Source organism: Sinohyriopsis cumingii, unplaced genomic scaffold, assembly GCF_028554795.1.
Source record: "Sinohyriopsis cumingii isolate HCF-2022 unplaced genomic scaffold, ASM2855479v2 utg000913l, whole genome shotgun sequence".
Classification (NCBI taxonomy): domain Eukaryota; kingdom Metazoa; phylum Mollusca; class Bivalvia; order Unionida; family Unionidae; genus Sinohyriopsis; species Sinohyriopsis cumingii.
In genome coordinates this window covers 2,216,044-2,238,804 of record NW_028315943.1, presented here as the reverse complement: position 1 = coordinate 2,238,804, position 22,761 = coordinate 2,216,044, and the positions used below count along the sequence as shown (strand labels likewise).

Below are 22,761 nucleotides of genomic sequence, written 5' to 3'. Positions count from 1 at the left end.
ACAATGAGGTGAAAATAGTGTTGGGATCTCCATTGTCAGATATTCTTTTATTTTATCATGCTGCAAGACTGAATGCAGATATTTTCCAGGTAGACAGTGAGAAAAATGTATTGTAATGCAGATCTAATTTTCTTTGTTGAAGATTTGCAGACGGAAGAATTTGGGTTGCCGAGTGATCTGAGCAACTTACCCATCAGTTTAGACAAGATTCCTTCACAGTCATCTCAGGTAATTATTAATTATTATATTGTTAGGCAGGCATATATGTTCTTCAGTTGCATACTCGATTATTACCAAGTAATAATATTGATACCTGGACAAGATAAAAGTATGATTTATTTTTCTTTTAAAACATAAACCAGAATGTAGCATCACATACACTTGATTGAAAGGGGAAATAATCTATTTGTATATTAAGAATGGCTACTGCTCAGCACAGGCCCACTAAGATGGTGTGTTTCTTAGGCAGGACACTTGATGGGCATAACATAACAGCCATAGTGTTGCTATGATGTGAAACACCAGCAGAAATCCTAAGGAATGTTTGTGTAGTGAAATGTCACAGCCATTTCTGGACTGGGGATTGAATATGCTGAACATTTGCTACATTTGGCAGCATATACATATTTAGGAATTCAGATATTTAGATCAGAAGCAAATGCATTACAGTAAGCATTGAAAGCCTGTACATTTTTTTTTCCTTTTTCATTTTAATTGTCATTAGTCACCATCTAAATCTTTTTTTTTCAGTGACGATTTTTGCAATCTTAAACACCAACATAACATTTACAGCATCTATTTTCTGTACCAAATTTCTTGTTTTATATCATCATTCTTCAGCAAAATGAATGGAACCATTCTTTAATATTCCAGTATGTGATATGTTTGGATGTTTTTTGCAATAACAGTAGGATGTGAACTAAGAAATTTTGAATTTGAGTGAAAGTGTCCTCATAAAAACCTTAAAGTTTTCTGCCCACCTAGGTGGCAGTTAGATAGAGTGATCTCCCATGGATTATGGGATTGGCATCTCTAGAAATTTTTGTCGTAGGACATTCAACTTGGTGCTTCAGTTTCCAAGAGATGTCTCTTCACTTGTTCTCAAGTCTTTGCCAACCAAATGGAACATCAGCTCAGTGATACCTTGGAGTTAATGGTATCTAACTCATAAGTGCTGCAAATACAGTGATCCGCCATCCTTGACTCTCCTCTCCAGCTACTTTGCAGGTGGTACAAGAGGCATCAGTTTCAATACCTTAACCCTAAATAACTTTTTATTAAGTTTTTTCATTATTAGATCTTTCTATGATGCATGAAAATGCAGCCTTATAGGTTCAGACTGAAAAAGTTTTCAACCCACACTCCCCGTACAGAAATTTCTGATGGATTCCATATGGAATACTTCAGGAATCATTATGGAAGAGATATGGACTGAAAAACTTATGGAATCAGACAATTTATTCTCTATCAATTCCATAAGTACTTCACAGCAAGTGAAAATTCGATATGGAATAAAGTTGCAACTTTAATCCATAAGCACTTTTTTCCATATGGAAATCAGGCTCATGTGTTATAGCATCATGGAAAATACCCTCTGAAGAATTAATAACTTAAACTATCTGATTCAAATAGAAATATTGGTGGGAGTTAGAGTACATGTATATGTCAGTGTAGCTGATGTGGAAGGACGAATATTTAATCATATAAATTTGAAGAAAACACATGCATGTCAGTTTTCTTTAATTTATTTCCAGAGAAGTTTGAAAACAGACAAAGACATGATCAAAAAAGTAGAGAAAATGTAAACATGATCAGACTATTAATATCTGATAGTACAAGCATAGATGAATCTTTGGACTTATAAAATTTGGTGCAAAGTGGATTTTGGGCTTATTCTGATGTTTACTCTGAAAAATATTTTTTTTTGGCTTCCTATTAAAATATGCTCAACAAAAATCATACCCTTGTGAAAATGTGACTGAAATTTCAGCAAAATCACAGTGAACATTTTTTGACATTCACTCAAAGGTCCTTTTTCACTAAAATTATGGTATTTCAGATTTTACCAAAATTTCTGAAAATATCAGTGAAATTTTGTGATTGAAATTTCACTGACTCTGCCAACATTTCTGAAAATATCAGTGGGGATTTGTGATTGAAATTTCACTGAGAGTTTGTCAAAAATTCTGAAAAATATAATGATATTTTGTGATTGTAATATCACTGACATTTCAATAAAAAATATCAATAAGATATAATAAAATTTATTTTTTGTTTCTTGTACAATTTGAATGATTTTCAGCAGCATTTATATTTCCTGTTTTTGATAGCTGTAATTTTATTGTTTATTTTGTGCACAATAATTTCTTTCCACATTTTTCCTTGTTAAATTTCTTTTTCAAATTTTTTGCTGTTGTTGTTGCTGTATTTTTGTTTAACTTCAATTGGATTTAACTGCATTCAAGCAAGTTTTCTTTTCCGTTTTAAAGCAGAATTTCGCTTTTCTCCTGACCTGAATCTGGTTTTCCTCGATATGGACCCTTTTTTTAATATTGTCTCCGAAATTATTTTTTTTTAATAATGTCTATCTGGTCCCATTCTGCCACGAGCTTTCTAACAAGTATTTGTTCCGTTTATTATTTAAAAGCTGATCGCTGTAAAGAGCTTTCTGATTGGTCAAAATTTTGTACTTGCCCAATGAATCGTCACATAATGGAAACTGATAGGAATGAGCATGCTTGCTAAACATGGTGATTCAAATTTTCGAGTGGGATACGGCCATAGAACACAATTAATTTTACTATATGTTCTCTACATTTGTTTCTCAGTAGTGACCTTTCCACTGTGTGACAATCAATACAAATCATATGTTAATCTAAAATATCTTCAAAGATGACTTCACAGTGAAGTTCTTGTCAAAGGTTGACCTGCTCTTTTTTGAGTACTGGACTGTCAGCAACCACACTCTAAGCTCATATCCTCAAGAATAAACAATTACCTTTAAATCCCTACCAAAAATGCATAAATAAAACTCTTCTATCACCACCAAAATGAGAGAGGAAAAAATGTTCTAAAAATAGACTAGAGAACTACATTCGTGGGTACTGAACTGGAAGTACTAACTGTGACCTGACTCCATATGAGATTGAATAACCATTTGAAAAATGTGCAGCAATGAGAATAGCTTGAATGCAAAGTCGATGGGAACATAATTGGTCAATCTCTATGAAAACTGAATGCCAGGACTGGCATTTTGCTTTTTGTGCCTTAAAGAGCTTTACAGTAGCGGCTAACGTGCTAAATAGGACAAGGAATTGAACCAGGATGATTTCGAAGTTATATAGCTCCAAACTGATTAACTTCCAGAATGAATTTAGGGAGGGACAATGTATAGATCACTGGTGGGAACTGTTGCCAGATACCCATGTCTATCAAAGATGGCCATGTCGTTGCAGAATTTTCTTGGTCACAGGTAGAATCATCTTTCAATATCGTGAGGCATTATTGTGTATATTATCAAAATATTCTAGTTGTGTTAGAATTCAGTGTAAAATAAGAGTAATTATATCATGATAAATGTTTGTCACGGCTGCTTATGGAACAAGGACTAATTCAAGAGACCACAACAGCATCATAGTTTGTACATTAATCAAAAATCTAGTCTGCAGTACAAGTGACATAAGGCAGGCTCCTAGCATTTCTTCTTTTCATAATCAATGTCTCAAATGGATGCTTTTCTGTAATTTTGCATTATTTTCACAGTTGAATTTTTTTAATGCAGATTAGTATTTTATATTTTATATATGTTTATGTGTTTACAGATGCCTGTGCATATGTTCCAGGCTTGATACTTTGATTTTTAAAATCACTTAATTATTTATTGTCAAGCCAGATTCTTCACATCATGTTGTATATACTGTATATATTGTACATACCAGATAGAAGGCCTCAAGGTAGATTAGTTCTGTAACTAATTGAGTTACTTTCTCTAAATAAAGTCATTATTATTATTATTATTATTATTATTAACTCCCATATCACTTGTCTTGGATGTCATATAATTACAACATATGTATATTTTTTCATGCACATTTAATATCACCTTGGTTAATAAAGTCCTGCTTAATTCATATCCATTATTAATTTGAAACCTCCTGAAATGTCTGAAACATTACTGAAGCTTCAGTAAAATACTATATAATTATCAAAATTTTAGAGAAATCTCACGAAAGTATGTCAAATTTTTTGTGAAACCTCACAAATATTTCAGTGAAATTTTAGTGAGATCTCACCAAACTTTTCAGTGAAATGAAAAAGACTTAAGTGATGCCATCATGGATTAGGTTTTGTATGCAAGAAGGAAAATGAGGACAAGAAAAACCTAAATCTTATTTGAAAATTTCTGTCAAAATAAAATTTATGATCCATTTTAAATATTATTGTGAATATTTATCATGGATTCCCAATAATGTCTAAGAACCATTAGGCAGTTTAATAGAAATCTGAAGCAGATTTTTTATGGTTTAGGCAGAAAGCACTTAAAAAACCCGTTTTAAATCCGCCTTAAGTACGCCTGGAAAATTTTGTTAGGGACAATGGACTATTACCAAATTCCATATGAACTATTCACAAATTCCATATGGATTATTCATCTATTCCATGGGATTTTCCATAAGGAATCCATAACATTTCCATATGGATACACTGAAATCCATAAGAGTGGTTCAGCTATAGAATAAAAATGTCCATATGGATATTTCTGTAAAAGTATGTATGGATTCCATATCCAATCCATATGGAAAATTTTGTACAGGTCATCAGAGTTCTGTTCTCCTCACTCCCCTACAACACCTGCCTGGTCTACAGTTTCAACATCAGGTGAACGTTGACTATGGAAGAATCTACTTTAACTCGCTTCCAAAATCTGACAGAGTTACTGACATTATGCAAGTTCCAAGCATCTATAGATGTTTTTTTCTATCTGACACCATCCCTCATATTGGTGTCTGCAGTTTGACAAGCCCCACACACCAGTATTCCATTTAGATACACATCAGTTGATTCATGATGTTGTGAATGTGGGATCAATGTTGCATCCAATATCTGTGGCCACCTTTGAATAGGCAGAACATAGGTTACATTCTCCAACACCGAATCACACCAGACAAATATGGGAGCCTGTTTATAAATTGGCCCACTTCATAAACATAGAGGTCCAACATATTATGGCCATGGCCGTTACCAGCAGGTATGAACTTACAACTGGTGGAATGAGATACACTGCTGTCTACCGCCACCTTTCTTAAAGATCATCATAGGCGAAATTATGTTTGCAACCTTAATCATCTAATCTCATTAATGATTATTATGACTCTATGGTCTTAAGATGAGTAATAAAAAAGAGCGAGAACCAATAAGTCTCGTAAAATTCAGTACAGTATATTTCCCTTGGAAACAAAGTGATAATGTAAAACAACTTATGGTAATGTGAAATAAATCCCAAATAATCCTTGAATTTCAAACACAAGTTCTACCAAAATCGGTAATTCAGGTCAGGTAGAAAATGAACTTGATTTTGGATAAGGTAAAGTCTGAAATACAATTATCCATAGCATATGATGAAAATAAAAAATAAAAAAAAAAAACTAGCAAACAAACAATGCAAATTAAATATACATAACAGATTAGGTTCACAGAATTTGCAACATTTAATAGCCATCAAGGATACATTCTTCCATTCCTCACAATTCTCAGCTACAATGGAGGGATTTCCAATGGATTTCCAATGGATTTCCCTAGAGCACAGACCATTGGGAAGCAGTCCAACCACAGTTATTCCATTCTCAAGTGGAAGCTATGCAAAGGGAGGGTGATCATTTTCACCAGCATTTCTCTCCACAACACCTTCCCTATCTCAAATGACTTAACTTTTATGCTCCCCTTCCCCTATTACAGATCCCAGTTGGAGGAAGGCTCCAATCTTTAGCTTCCAAATGGGAAAGATTTGCCATGATGGATTATGGACCCAAAAAGCATTTTCTGAAGATCTTGGTATCACATTCAGAGCTCCTACTCTTTTCCATAGAGTTCCTTCAACTACAATCAATTTAGCACTCTGCACATGGTTGGCAGCATAAGTGCATTCAGTCTTAATCTTTTATGCTCTTGGCTTTATGCTGTCTATTGAGGAGACTGCAATCAGTGTGGATTTGCAAGAGGTATTACTTCATGCCCCTATTCATATGGGCTTCCAAAGTCCAGTAATTCACCCACACAAAGCAACAGGCTACACATTGGCAGGCTATTTATATCTTGGAGCTAGACATACCCAGGGATCAAGTTATAGCAGACTTGAATTTTAGGTAAAATTGACTCTTCCTTTTGCTGCATTATAACTGTTTGTTACTGTTGCAGAAGATATGAGTCTTTGCAGCATATTTACCAAGTAGTCACATGTCAGAAGACTAAAGTCTGAAAACTGTTAAAAGTTATTTATACTTCACAATGCAAAAACCTTGAAATAGATTGTAAACAAATATGATTTGACTCGTTAGAAATAAAGTAGTCCAAATAGTCACTTGGTATTTCATGCTAGGCTATGTGACCCAAGCATATCTTGACCAATAAATCTCAGGTTATGGACTGAATTTAAGTAAATCAGTGTTTATTGATCATTATCAATATGCACTGCCAGTTTTCACAAGAAGAGATATCATAATAAGGAAAGAATAAATATCAGTTGTTAAATGGAGAAGCTGTTGCTCACTTGTCAGCAGTTCATATATGTTGGAGAATCTGGGGGTCCACACAAGGGGGTCATTCTCTGTCATTTCACCTAAAGAGTCCCAGAAAAGTTCTTTGCCTTCCCTCTCCTTTTTGTTTCAATACTGTTCATTAATAATGGGTCCATTAACAATTGAAAAATTGAATTTGCATAGGACAAACAGAGACAGGTTATGACTCAATGCATGGACCCATCCAGGTCAATTGCTAATACAAATAATCATTTGTATCCAATATTTTATCACTCAGATGTATAACATATAAATGAGACCTTCTAGTATGGAAACAGTTGCAGATTTGTTTTACAGTTTAACCTATATTTGAGGTTGTCTTTTAATGTTATACAAGAATGTCACATAAAGTCCCAAATGGTGAAGTTCTCTTCATCTTGTATTGATTTAATGCAGTCCCCCACTGTTCCAATACAGTTCATTAATAATAGAAGTAAAATGTTGACTTTTTATACATTTGTTCTTCAAAGAGGGTGGTGAAAATATGGAAATAGTAGTTACCGTATTTTCGCGTATATAAGACGCATCTTATATAAAATTTTACTTACCCCGCTCCCTAAGTGCGTCTTATATTCGTGGGCATCTTATCTAATTATTTTTTTACACAAACGAAAACTCATTCAACAATTTTTATAATAAATATTTACTAAAAATACTGTTTGTCTTGATTTAAAATCAATCTATTCATCTTCATCGTCATCAGTTTCTGCTTCAAATCCATCAAAATTTTCATCGAATTCACTCTTGTCGCCGAATACCTCAATAGCCGCTGATAATCGATCCTCATTGGAGTCAGTGGTATCAGATGTCTGAAGAACTGATATCGGTGGCTGATTCTGGAATTATCCCACACTTTCTGAAGCCATTGATGATTGTTGTTGTTTTCACTTTCTCCCATGCCCGGAGAACCCAATTACACACTTCTACGTACGTTGCATGACGTTGTCGAACAGCTGGCGTGAAGGTGTGCTTACCGCTAGTCATCCAACGATCCCATTCCTCACGAACAAAAGTCCTAAACGGATGATTGAGGGCAACATCCAAGGGCTGGAGCTTACAAGTCAGACCACCTGGTATAATGGCTATGTGGGCTCCAGCATTGTGGATGTGTTTCTGCACAGTTGTCCCTTATGGGCAGCCATCGCATCGAAAATCAGAAGATATTGCTTCTTGAAAAATCTGCCTCTTCTTGTTCTGAAGCACTTATCCGTCCAGGTCTGCATCACCTCTGTATTCATCCAGCCTTTTTATTGCAGACAACAACTCCAGCTGGCAAAGTTTCTCTGGGCATGGTTATCCTTTTAAAGATAACAATGGGTTTCAGTTTTCCTCCTGCAGCTGTGCAGGCCAACACAACAGTTAAGTTCGTTCATTCGTGTCCCGTGGTATCAACCACTACTGTCTTTACTCCTTTCTCTGCCATTGGAACCTCATCCATGTTGATGATGTCATCATCTGCCAACTTCACTTCAGTTATTTCCTTCTGAACAAAGGTGTTGAAAACATCCAATTTATTCTCCCAATCGTCTGAAAGCTTCTGTCCAACAGTTGTACATGCCCGGACTGCAAGGTTATTCCGTTTCATGAACATGTACACCCAGTTCCCTCTGCCACGAAAGTCCATGATCTTCATTTCTGTAGCAATAATTTGAGCCTTGAGTTTGATCGATATTGTTGAAACCGCACAGTTACTGTCACGTTGCGAACGTACCCAGTTGGCAAGATGTTCTTCCAAGTTCGGCCATCTTGCCTTTCTACCTCTACGAGCTCGTTTCCTTGGATTCATCTTCTTAAGCTCCTCTTCCTCCAACTTCCAGTCACGTAAATTCACATGCAACTAAAAATTAGTTCACGTACAACTAAATTCTCTTCCAGCAGCTCTGTTGCCATGCTCCTTGGCAAACTTGATGACGTCTAATTTAAAATCGGCCGTATATGATTTTCGCTTCGTTATCGTGAAAATTTTATAAATGCTCAAGAGATTGATCGCTCATTTATTTATAACAAGAGATTGATCCCACGTATACCCTATATACCAGTATATACCGGCGTATACTAACCTCAGCCGCTGAAGCCTAGGCCTAGCGGCCTAGAGGAAGATAAGATCAAACGATAACTGTTGCGGCCCTGCCTCAAACAATTCTTTGAGCTTCAGCCAAAACGGTCAATGAAGCCTTGTTTACATCAGGTGAGTGATCGAAACATTGGAGATATTTGCGTTTATGACAATGGAAAGTACATGTACTGGCAGCCACTTTCATGCACATGGTTTGAAAACGGATGTTAACTGGTACATATTTGAACAAAACAACACACAGAATTATTCAAAAGATTTTATTAAACTTTATTGGAACAATAATGTAATAGTACTTAACAAAATAATATTAGATACAGATCAATACTGTAAGTAACTTATAAAAAGTTTTTAAAAAAATCAATGCTATATCTGCAGTCAAAATAGGGTTTGCTCAGTTCGGCAGATGGCGTGGCCGAGTGCGTCTTATATTTGTGGGCATCTTATTTAAAATATTTTTTACACAAATCGTTAAAACCCACGTCCTATATATGGGTGCGTCTTAGAATTGGGTGCGTCTAATATACGTGAAAATACGGTAAATGTTCTGCAGTCAGTTTTGGTGCTTATTTGCTGACCATAAATACCAGAAATAGTATTGGTTCCTATGAAATTCCTGCAGAAAATTCACATATAGCCCATGCAAAACAATCATAATATTGAATTTGTGTTATACAGTCAGAGGCAGATTGTGACTCTGTGGATGTATCAAGGTCAGTTACTAATAAATATAATCATTGTATCCAATATTTCATCACTCAGACATATGAAAAGAGACCTGGTATGGAAATGGTTGCTGATTTTCTACAGTAACCTATTTTTGAGGTTGTCATTTTATGTTACACAACAATTTCAGCAAACCAATATAAGAAAAGTCATAACTATTTTGTAAAATTTCAGTTGTATTTCATCAGCATTTTAATCATCTAGCATAAAAATATTCAGTGCAAAAACAATTCATGTGAGCTTGCCAATGATTTAATTTAGGTTTGATATAATTTCTCTGACACTATTGTTTAGCAGAGTGATCTCTGGCATGTGTTACGTCCAGGTAAGTTTGTCATTGTTTATCATATTCAACTTACATAAAATGATTAATGCAGTTAACTAATTAGATTATTTCAATTATTATGTTTGAAATTCTTCATTGTGTGAATTATAATCTACCATATCACCAAAAGCAGTGCATAAATAGATATTTCACTATTGTCAAATATTTGGAAAGCTTTTAAATGAGAATTAAATCAAATGCAATGAAATTTGTTAGTTTTATTTATCAAAACTATGTTAATTGCAGTTAAAGTAAATGTATAATATAATGTTGATGAATGCTTTTGGTACTTTGTTATATTTCACTTTCGTTATGTGTATGTATTACGATTCACAGTTTGTCATACCTGTCCAATCAAGTATGATTGATTCACATCATAAATATAAATTGTACTATAAATACATAAAAAAGTTAATAATTCAAATTGAAATCACTTAAATCAGTATATTTTGCTTTTGTTATTAATCAGACAAATACAAATAATAATACATTCATCTTGATCAGTTAAGCAGAGTGAAGTTAACATTTTTATTCTGTATATTAAAGTGAGTTACATTCAGATTTATATGAATTTCAATAGTTTTTCTCATTATAGTGATTTATTCTGTATTTTGGTACATAGCCAGCCAAATGTTTAATTTGGATGTTTTGGGAGACCCTCAAAATAAAAGTTGTTTTGAATTTTAATAATGCATGTTATGCACATTTTCTAAAGCAAAATGTGTTTTGTTCTGTTTAGTAAGGTCATAAGCAATCCTTGAAAAGAATCAATTTTACCTATCAAAAACACGGAAAAGATGTGGAGAGTTTTGTTTAAAATGTGTATGAACACTGTAGATCTAGCGCTCAATTTCTCATTCAGTTTCTGTAAATCTTGGTAAATATGTTTATTACACTATCAATATCTTGGATGACTTAGTCATCTCATTCATCCATTTATAATTTTTAACATGATTGTTGAAAAGGGGACCCTAACACTGTAAACCTGTTGGTGTTTCAAATCAAATGGTAGCTCTTGAAATAAACAAGCAGACAGAATGTTCCCCGTCTTTTTCTGGCTTCTAGAACAATCTATTTCAGTACAAAGTGTATTGTTTGCATGAAATATTTGTTTAGTGTAAATATTCTCCCTCAAAAATTAATGAATAAAATGGAGGTACTCACATATACTTGTGTTCAATGAGATAAGAAGGTACTCTCAAATACTTGCGTTCAACGAGATATAACTCCCAAAATTTATGGAATTATTGAGATTATCAAAGATGGTGAACTCCTTCACATCTCTTGCTTGAAAACATAAACTTGCCCAAGCAAAAATGGTGATCTTGTTACTAAAGAAACTCCTGTTTGATTCAAAATGACAACAAGTTGATAGTGTTAGTGATCTCCGTTGTAACAGTTGGGTTAAAAATTATAAATTGATGAATGAAATGACTAAGTTTTTTGCATTTTATAAACTTAATTTCTTCTTTTTAAAATTTGTAGGTAGGATACAAATAAACTGGAATGTGTGTAAATACTTTAGTAGGCTTGAGCAAAAAACACAACATGCTCAGCAAACAAATTAGTAAAGATATAATAAGACACTATTTTGGGAGTTAAAAGATGCCAATCGACACATATTTTAAAAGATCAGAAATTCGATACAAATGCTTTTTTCTGGTATATTTGATCTAGGTAGGAGAACAGATGCCAAGTACTGAGTTTGAAGCATCTCAAGTTGTTGAGGGCTGTAATGATCCTGAAGTTGACAAACAAGGTACCCTACTCAACTGAAATGGAAAAAGATGAAAACAATACTTTATATTTTTTCCCATCCAAAATTTAAGGTGTTTTTCCCCTTTTGAAAAAACAAAAAGTGAATAATTTATCAAAGTGTTTATTTTTATCATTGTCTGTAATATGGATTGCATTGCTACATACATTACATGTGTATGCATGTATGAAGAATATTTTGGTTTAATTTTTTTCAGTACTCACAACACATGCTGATCCAACTTTGTGAACTTTTGGTGTGTAATAAGCAATTTTGTAAGCTTTCAGAAGTAGCTCATTTTAGTTGTGCGCAAAGATGTATTAGAAATTACCATGTATGGTTTGTTGAGTTAAAACAGTTACTGGAGCATGCATGAAGGACTATGAGACCTTTAACAAAGCTCAGCCATTGAACTCAGGCTCTCACCCTGTATGCAGGCATACATTCAATCTTATCAAACAATGCATGATCCATTTATTTCATGGGTAATAAAAATGTGATACTAAGTAGGCAGTATGAATTTGCATACTGTATGAATATATGCAAAGATATTACAGAATCACGCAGAATTTATAGTCAAGAAAATATTTTAAAATTCTTGTGTTATTGCTCACTTATAGCATGTCTTGAAACACTTATAGAAGATGTGCATACTTGCATGTCTTGAACTAGGCAACTCGTGTTATAACTGTACCACATGTCACTAACTGACCAATGGGAATGATTATCAAGAGCTGGCAAAAGATGTTGGATATAAACTCCTTGCCAATAAGTTAATTAGTATGCAGTTTCAATATAGAGACTGTTGAAGCAAACACTTGTCTTTTATACCTTGACTTTGACCATTAATACACCTAGATATTAGAGTTGTAGAAAAATAATTTATGTTGGGAGTGAAATTGTTTTTTTTTATGGCTAACAGTGCAGAATGAGTTTGAAAGTATTATACATTTTAATTTAATTTCCATTGTTTATGTTCTTGATTCTTGATTTGTTTTCCCCAAACCTTTTAACTGCACACATTCGCATTCTGTATAAGTGTGTGGGTTCTTTCTAGGTTCCATGTTTGTTCTTGTGACCCATAGGTTTCATCTTTGGACTAAGAAAGTTCCCTCTATGATGCTTACATTGTGTATAAAAAATATTAGAAAAAAATAAATAAAAAGAAGCATTGATTTGAGACTGCATTTAGCACATCCCAGTTGTGCCACTGTCAGTTGCTTGAATTTGTGGAAAACCCTAAAACAATATCAGCACTAGTACATGATTAAAAAACATTAAGATTGCAGGAAGTTCATTATTGATTAGTTATCTTAAATATTTGTATTTTGATATAAGAAATCATTTACATGCTTGTTTATTTTGATTGTTAGTTTAGGTACTTTAAAACTAAAATTAAGGATAAGCCAAATCGAATAGAAGACGATAGTATGGCGCCTTTAATTATTCTTTCCAACACCAGTATGTAATATTCTTTCCAACACCTAATATTTACTTTAGATATAATGCAAGATGTTAGAGTGGTTAAAGTTATTTCTCTTGTCCTAAGCTTCCTACTTATTATTTTTTAAAAATATGTTTACATAATTAAAGTATATACAAGATTCTGATTTTTTTCTTGACAAAATTCTTGCTTAGAGTAAGACGATGCTCATTTTCATGAAATGTTCTCTTAATATCTTCACCATCCAGATCTCTGTTTTTTATTCATACATGTAATAGAGTCTATTAAAATTATACTTCTGTGTTTTAATGTCTTAACTGAAAATTTTACTTTCTTTTAATTTATATCTCAAAATCCTAACTCTGTCCAAATTTGAATGTGGGTGTTGCAAAACTGTTAGTTGTTACACATCAAGACAAATTAATGGATAATTTTGATGTTTTCCTCCTTTATTGCTTCAGCTGGTTTCACATCAGGTGACTGATGAGTATTGTATTGTTATATCCATTCATTTTTGTAAAATGTCTCTTCATTTTTACATTTATTTTCTTTATAAATATTTCCATGTTCTGTTTTTTTGTATTTTAATAAATATATCTTCAGGTGGTGCATTTTGCTCTGAAAATGTTGAAAATAATGTAAAACGTCATCCTCTGTAATAAGTCCTTCTTCTTTGTTATAAAATTATCTTCTTCAAATTGTAATTAGACTGGCATTCTTTCTCGAAATGATTGCTTAAATGCATCTCAAACATTTCCTGTGTTTTTAATTTTACAGCCCATGAATATTTAGAACTTAAACTTTTAAAATAAATTTATATCTATTATTTTTTCATGCTTTCATATGAAATACAAGTTATATATGTCATGTAGTTGTTCTGTCCTATTTCAGTAATGGTGTCATTTTGGAGCATTTACTATTATTTAGTTACACATACCTTTAAATGGTGATTATTCATTTTATTTCACTCCCTGCTGATCAAAATTTCTTGGAATTTTTCTATGTAAATGCCATAAATAAGTCATGTGACATGATTAGTGTTAAAGTACTTTGACGTATTTTGGATAAGGTCAGTTAAGATGCATGATACAGTAGAAATCAGATTAAATGTTGCATGCTGTGATGAAACGATGGACAATAAAATTGTACTCGCAGGTTATGATGAGACCTGACATCCTCTTTTCTTGGCTGGTTGCCTTTGTTAAAGTCAATAGCAATCAGTAGTTTTCATATGGAAATTTACTGTTCTGGTGGCCAATTGGTTACAGCATCTGCCTCAGATGCTGTAGGGTCACTGGTTCGAACCCCGGCTGAGTCATACCAAAGGCGTATATAAAGTTGGTATTAGCAGCTGCCTCACTTGGCACTCAGCATTAAGAGGTAGGATTGGTCAGCCTGGTGTCAGGATAATGTGACTGGGTGGGACACGATGCTACATGTCTGTGGCATGATGCCCCAGTGCTAGACATCACTATTAACTGTCACACTGCAGACATCGTAGTGATATGATTGAACAATTGTTAAAGCTATGTTAAAAATCCAAATAACACACACAGGGTCACTCATCTGGAAATATTTCTAATGACAGTTAAGATGCAGAGCATTCAGCAGTCAGGAATGAATAGTCTTGTACCTGTAATTAAACATGGTATGCTTGGGTTTTCAAGTAAAGAATGGCAAAGGGTCATATCTTGGTGAATGAGCTCTTTTTACAAAAAAATTTAAAACTTGGCCTTTCAAGTGTTACCACTGTGACCCAGTTTTGTTAGGAAAAAATGAGAAGTAGAAATTATACTCCTGGAGATGCGTTTTTGGACAAATGTGAAAATGGTGGTGGGGTCACATGTCGATGAGCTATTTGTTTTTGAAGAATGTTGAAAACTGCTTTTAAGTGGTGGAAAGAGCAAGGATCCCCAGTTTCTATTGGCTAGTCTATTTACTGTTATGTATATTTAATCTGTATTGTTTGTTAGGTTTTCTTCTCCATGATTATGTGTTATGTATATTTATATTTTGTGCTTGACCTTGTCCAAAATCAAGTTCGCGGTGTACCTAACCAGAGACATTTATGTTGTAAACAACAGAATACATATCTAAAAAAATTTCTATGATTGTGGATTAAATATTCAGATCATTATTAATTTAAGTATGTTTACCTGAATTTAAGTTAAAAGAGGCAGTCATGATTTTAATCCCAGAAACTTCTAGAATGGAAGTTTCCATTAAGTGACAGATTATTTCCAGAAAATTTTAATTGCAACCTACATTAAGTAGAGAGGTATGTAATCTTGCATATCTAAAAATTATTTATTTTTGCCTTAACATCTTGAAGCAGAATTAATCTTACTGTTGTGTTCAAGTTTTTCATTTGCATGGAATTATGTATTCAAATTAATATTCACTGGAAATAAAAACTGCTCATCAGTAATATTCTTGGGCTGGAACATTTATTTGGAATTTTTGTGAATTCAGACCGAACATAGTTTGATTATACTATTGTGGTATATCAAAAAACTGTTAGCACAACATCACACTTCAGGCCATTGGCACATTGACATGTTTCAGACCACAGGCACATCAACACAATCATTCTTGGAAGTTGCTTGGAATACCAATGGAATTCAGCTGGAACTTTATACATTTAGACTTGTGATAAAACTTTTAGAACTGTTGGGATTTAATTCACAATATTGTAAGTTTCTTTTAAATTTTCACTTTGTATTCTAGAGACACAAAGTATTTGTTGAATTCTACAAAACTTTTGGTTTTTGCCCTTTTCGGTTACTTAATTTAAGAACAAAGAGTTGTAATATTACCTATAGTTTATATTATTAATTAAGATTTTATTTCAGAACCAGTTATTCCAGTGGAGATCCTGCGAATGGATGAAGGATCCATTCAAATGTTCAAGGAAGCTCTGAGGGATCGAACAGTGAAGGTTCACCATATCAGGGTCATGATTGTAGGGCAATTTGGGGTTGGAAAAACAACATTGTGTAAGAGACTTCTGGGGGATGAAGTAAATATTTCTGAGAGAAAAAGTACAGAAGAAATTGATGTGCATGTCCATCAGTGCAGAGTCTCCCAGGCAACTGGTGAATGGTTAAAACAAGATAAAGGTATGTCTTAAGTTTTAATGGTAATTTACTTAAGATGCCATAACCATGGTCAGTGTAGTCTTTATCTGACCATTCATATGCATGGATGTAGTTGTTCCAATTTTACCATGGGCACTCTGCCTCAGATGATGTTTATTCACACTATAGTTAATTGTTCTTATATGTTCTTTTTATTTTAGTTTATTTATAGATTCTCACTGTGATCTTTCAGATATACAATGTAAAAATTATATGTCTGGGTTTTTATTTTGGTCCCTGTGTTAGTCTGTAAGTGTGGACAAATGATGCAATGACGAATCCTGTCTGAATAAAGTCTTTTAAAATTTATGATTATTTAGAGATACTCATAGTTTTGCCAGTCACCCTTCTTTACCTTTATGCCAGGACTGATATTTGGCATGGTTGTGAATTGATGGTTCTTGTAGTATGTAGATTTATTTGAACCTACATCTCAAGAGCATACAAATATTTTTAATGTTATATTTGGGGCTTTAAATAGTTGTTTCATCCATGTCAGTGTCTTGTCTTTCATGATTGGTAACTCATATTGGACAAGGGTATTGTTTATTCATCCTTTATACCACATCATCCATTGCTCATATTGGACAAGGGTATTGTTTATTCATCCTTTATATCACATCATCCATAGCTCATATTGGACAAGGGTATTGTTTATTCATCCTTTACACCACATCATCCATAGTTCATATTGGTCACAGGTATTGTTTATTCATCCTTTATACCACATCATCCATAGCTCATACTGGACAAGGGTATTGTTTATTTATCCTTTACACCACATCATCCATAGTTCATACTGGACAAGGGTATTGTTTAGTCATCCTTTATACCACATCATCCATAGCTCATATTGGTCACAAGTATTGTTTATTTATCCTTTACACCACATCATCCATAGTTCATACTGGACAAGGGTATTGTTTAGTCATCCTTCATACCACATCACCCATAGCTCATACTATACAAGGGTATTGTTTATTCATCCTTTACACCACATCATCCATTGCTCATATTGGACAAGGGTATTGTTTATTCATCCTTTACACCACATCATCCATTGCTCATATTGGACAATGGTATTGTTTATTCATCCTTTACACCACATCATCCATTGCTCATATTGGACAAGGGTATTGTTTATTCATCCTTTACACCACATCATCCATTGCTCATATTGGACAAGGGTATTGTTTATTCATCCTTTACACCACATCATCCATTGCTCATATTGGACAAGGGTATTGTTTATTCATTCTTTATACCACATAATCCATAGCTCATATTGGACAAGGGTATTGTTTATTCATCCTTTACACCACATCATCAATTGTTCATATTGGACAATGGTATTGTTTATTCATCCTTTACACCACATCATCCATTGCTCATATTGGACAAGGGTATTGTTTATTCATCCTTTACACCACATCATCCATTGCTCATATTGGACAAGGGTATTGTTTATTCATTCTTTATACCACATCATCCATAGCTCATATTGGACAAGGGTATTGTTTAATAGTCATCCTTTATACCACTTCATACATAGTTTGTATTGGTCACAAGTATTGTTTATTCATTCTTTACACCACATCATCCATTGCTCATATTGGACAAGGGTATTGTTTATTCATCCTTTATACCGCATCATCCATAGCTCATACTGGACAAGGGTATTGTTTAATAGTCATCCTTTATACCATTTCATACATAGTTCATATTGGACAATGGTATTGTTTAGTCATCCTTTACACCACATCAGCCATTGCTCATATTAGACAAGGGTATTGTTTATTCATTCTTTATACCACATCATCCATAGCTCATATTGGACAAGAGTATTGTTTATTCATCCTTTACACCACATCATCAATTGCTCATATTGGACAATGGTATTGTTTATTCATCCTTTACACCACATCATCCATTGCTCATATTGGACAAGGGTATTGTTTATTCATCCTTTACACCACATCATCCATTGCTCATATTGGACAAGGGTATTGTTTATTCATCCTTTACACCACATCATCCATTGCTCATATTGGACAAGGGTATTGTTAATTCATTCTTTATACCACATAATCCATAGCTCATATTGGACAAGGGTATTGTTTATTCATCCTTTACACCACATCATCAATTGTTCATATTGGACAATGGTATTGTTTATTCATCCTTTACACCACATCATCCATTGCTCATACTGGACAAGGGTATTGTTTATTCATCCTTTACACCACATCATCCATTGCTCATATTGGACAAGGGTATTGTTTATTCATTCTTTATACCACATCATCCATAGCTCATATTGGACAAGGGTATTGTTTAATAGTCATCCTTTATACCACTTCATACATAGTTCGTATTGGTCACAAGTATTGTTTATTCATTCTTTACACCACATCATCCATTGCTCATATTGGACAAGGGTATTGTTTATTCATCCTTTATACCGCATCATCCATAGCTCATACTGGACAAGGGTATTGTTTAATAGTCATCCTTTATACCACTTCATCCATTGCTCATATTGGACAAGGGTATTGTTTAGTCATCCTTTATACCACATCATCCATTGCTCATATTGGACAAGGGTATTGTTTAATAGTCATCCTTTATACCACTTCATACATAGTTCGTATTGGTCACAAGTATTGTTTATTCATTCTTTACACCACATCATCCATTGCTCATATTGGACAAAGGTATTGTTTATTCATCCTTTACACCACATCATCCATTGCTCATATTGGACAAGGGTATTGTTTATTCATTCTTTATACCACATCATCCATAGCTCATATTGGACAAGGGTATTGTTTAATAGTCATCCTTTATACCACTTCATACATAGTTTGTATTGGTCACAAGTATTGTTTATTCATTCTTTACACCACATCATCCATTGCTCATATTGGACAAGGGTATTGTTTATTCATCCTTTACACCACATCATCCATTGCTCATATTGGACAAGGGTATTGTTTATTCATTCTTTATACCACATCATCCATAGCTCATATTGGACAAGGGTATTGTTTAATAGTCATCCTTTATACCACTTCATACATAGTTCGTATTGGTCACAAGTATTGTTTATTCATTCTTTACACCACATCATCCATTGCTCATATTGGACAAGGGTATTGTTTATTCATCCTTTATACCACATCATCCATTGCTCATATTGGACAAGGGTATTGTTTATTCATCCTTTATACTGCATCATCCATAGCTCATACTGGACAAGGGTATTGTTTAATAGTCATCCTTTATACCATTTCATACATAGTTCATATTGGACAATGGTATTGTTTAGTCATCCTTTACACCACATCATCCATTGCTCATATTAGACAAGGGTATTGTTTATTCATTCTTTATACCACATCATCCATAGCTTATAATCCATAGCTCATACTGGACAAGGGTATTGTTTATTCATCCTTTACACCACATCATCCATAGCTCATACTGGACAAGGGTATTGTTTAATAGTCATCCTTTATACCACTTCATACATAGTTCATATTGGACAATGATATTGTTTAGTTATCCTTTACACCACATCATCCATTGTTCATATTGGACAAGGGTATTGTTTAATAGTCATCCTTTATACCACTTCATACTTTGTTCATATTGGACAATGGTATTGTTTAGTCATCCTTTATACCGCATCATTCATTAACTATACAGTAACTTTTGATGATCCTTCATTACAAAGACATATAAATAAGGAATCTGTCAACTTAAAGATATTTATGGAATGTTCACCCAGCCGCTAATTACTCTACCTTTATGTCATAACTATGTGGCATTGATTTTCTTTTTTCTTTAATCTTTCTCTGTAATATATCACATGCAAACAGTGCAGTGTTTTATTCCTGATTGTACTGTACATTAGAAAAGGTTACAATTGAACCATTTTGATGAAATTATGTGATTTTTGAGCATTTTTAGATATTGCTTATTTTCTCATATTTCCACCTGTTTAATAGTTCCAATCCACAGATTAAAATACCCACAAATATTTAACATGATGCGAATCGTGTTACAACTTTAGGTCTTAACATTTGTAACAGAAAGAAAGTGAAACCAATAGTATAAGTAATATGAACAAGCAGTTTTATTTCCCAACATTACTGGGTGAAAATTCAAATGACAGTATAGTGAATAATCCTAAATGTCTTGTGACAAGTCCTATCACAAGTCCAAAACATAGAATGTTCCAAATGAATTCCAATAATCTTAAATATCCCGATATACCACAATGATGCAACCCAGAATATCTTTGAATGAGTTCACAAATCCAAAGGAATGCATTAATCCAAACGTCTATGAACACTTAACTAATTTTAATGACTAATTTAAATAATTCCTCTTGAATTGTATCGGATTTCAACAACACAACACTAAACTCTGCTCACAAATAGATTCCCACAGACTGTTCAAAAACAGGAATGAATTATTTGTTAGCTCCCTATTTATGCACAATTTCACTTGACTTAAAAGACGTAAAAGAATGTTAAAAAAATCTCATAGAAAATTCTAGTCTAATTGTAAACAAAACTGCTCTTGATCTCCAATGATAGCAAAATTATGTCAGTAATATCCTACTTGTTGCCATTGCATAGCTAGTACTTTTCCAGGAGGAAAATACCCAGATGGATGGTAGAAATTCTGTCCTCAAATTGGGGTGAACTGGAATCTTCCAGAACACTGAATTAGTCCTTCATGAATCCCACAAATTGGGCATGCATGAAAGACCCTCATATTTTTGGGGTCGCCATGCTGCAAGGTTCAAATTTTTTTTCATCGGTAGATTAGTTACCTTTTATGTAGTTCAACAAACAATTATTGTCTTGTGTGCTACACATTCTTTGTTAACTTCAGGACTAATACCCTGATGGATTTTTGTATTCTGTTTTATTAAGCTGTCTTGAGAATTTTTATTAGACTTGTTCGGTACATGTGGTGTACATCTTGGCATTTTGTTTTTCCCTTTGATGATCTTAGTAATTAAATTAATAGTTTTATTTGTATTCATATAACATTTTCTAGCTGAAATGGTAGGTACTTTCATTGAATTGAAAAATCCCTATCCTTACAGTTTTGCGGTCTACAGACTTGTCCACCCCTATCATTTTATTCACTTTACCGTGAAATTTATACATGGTAAGCAGCTCACACAACACTTCTTAATTTCATTATTTGTAAACCTCATTTATCAAGAGCTCAGGTTCTTTTTATTATTAGTTCAGATAGCAACTATAACCTAATGCTTTTTGCTGAATCCTTCATAATCATGTACTTTAAAATAAAAATTTAACAAAGCCTGGTTGACTTAATTATTGCTTGAATGTCCCAAAAGCATAGCGTTGCTTTGTTTTTGCATTTATTCTTATGGACACACCCATGTAGAGTGTATTTTCACTGAATAAATTATATTGGCATAGACTTAGTCCACACTTTACTTGGTGCTTTCAAAGATTTTTGTATGCCATTCTACTTTCAGCATCTTTATTTCAGGCATAATGTCTAATCGAGGTGTGGGTAAGTGTGGCCACATGAAATCTCCTTGGGAGACACATCCCACTTGTTTATCCTGTATACACTGTAAAAGGACTGACAGCTGTCATTCTTTTGTAACCTCTGAATTGACGAGATGTGGGATATTGCTGAAAGTAGATGAACCTACCAAGCAAGGAAGAAGGTATCTTGTCTTCATCAATGATTTTTGGGTTCTCTTTTTCCCTTGGGTCTTAATTATGAAGGTTTCCTCTAAGATTACAAGGATTGGTTACCCCCCGCCACCACCAAGGGAAGGAATAAACTGGTAGAGAGTGAGTTGTGCCCTCCTGAGAGGGTGGAGCATCATCATCCCCATTCCATGAGGCAGAGACCAAGTTGCACCTTTCTGAGTGGGAGGATCAACACCCTCTCTTTACCACTAGGATAGAGAACAAGTCACAACCTCCCCTCAGGGAGAAACAACACCCTTTCACAATCCAAAAGGGCAGAGAGCAAGTCACATACCTCCTAGCTATGGGGGAGCAGCACCCTCTACTGACCCACATCTTGGTAAGGGTTGATTGTGAGGTGAGCGCCCCATAATGGGGAGCCACACCCTTTCAGTCCCATGGATCCATTGTTGGCAACATGATCTAGTCTCCTGAAGAAAGGAGTGCACAGATCCAAACCTGTCAGATCTGAGGAATGGCTCTTGCTACAGATTTGAGTTGCCTGCAGAGTCCTTGCCCTAGTCACTGGGTCCTGGGTGCAAGGTACCAGCAACCGGTCACTGGACAAGGGATTTTGGAACCCACACATTATAGAGATAGGTATCAGGATGAGCCACACCCCACCCCAACTCACAGATTACCTTTTCATTCCACAGGAGACTGGGAATTGGATTAAAGATGCCAGATTAGGGCAGGGATTGTATTGGCATCCCCCATCGCTGTTATTCCTCTTAATCCACAGGAACGTTATT

The 22,761-nt window shown here is 34.1% G+C and overlaps 1 protein-coding gene across 1 annotated transcript in view; it reads left to right on the top strand.

Moving 5' to 3' along the window:
- LOC149773036 (uncharacterized) overlaps positions 1-22,761 on the top strand; it is a 100,498-nt gene that overhangs the window by 27,127 nt on the left and 50,610 nt on the right. The window contains exons 5-7 of the mRNA XM_089946828.1: positions 143-228; positions 11,597-11,678; positions 15,972-16,238. Coding sequence (XP_089802954.1) covers positions 143-228; positions 11,597-11,678; positions 15,972-16,238 — 435 coding nt within the window. The remainder of the gene's footprint in view (positions 1-142; positions 229-11,596; positions 11,679-15,971; positions 16,239-22,761) is intronic.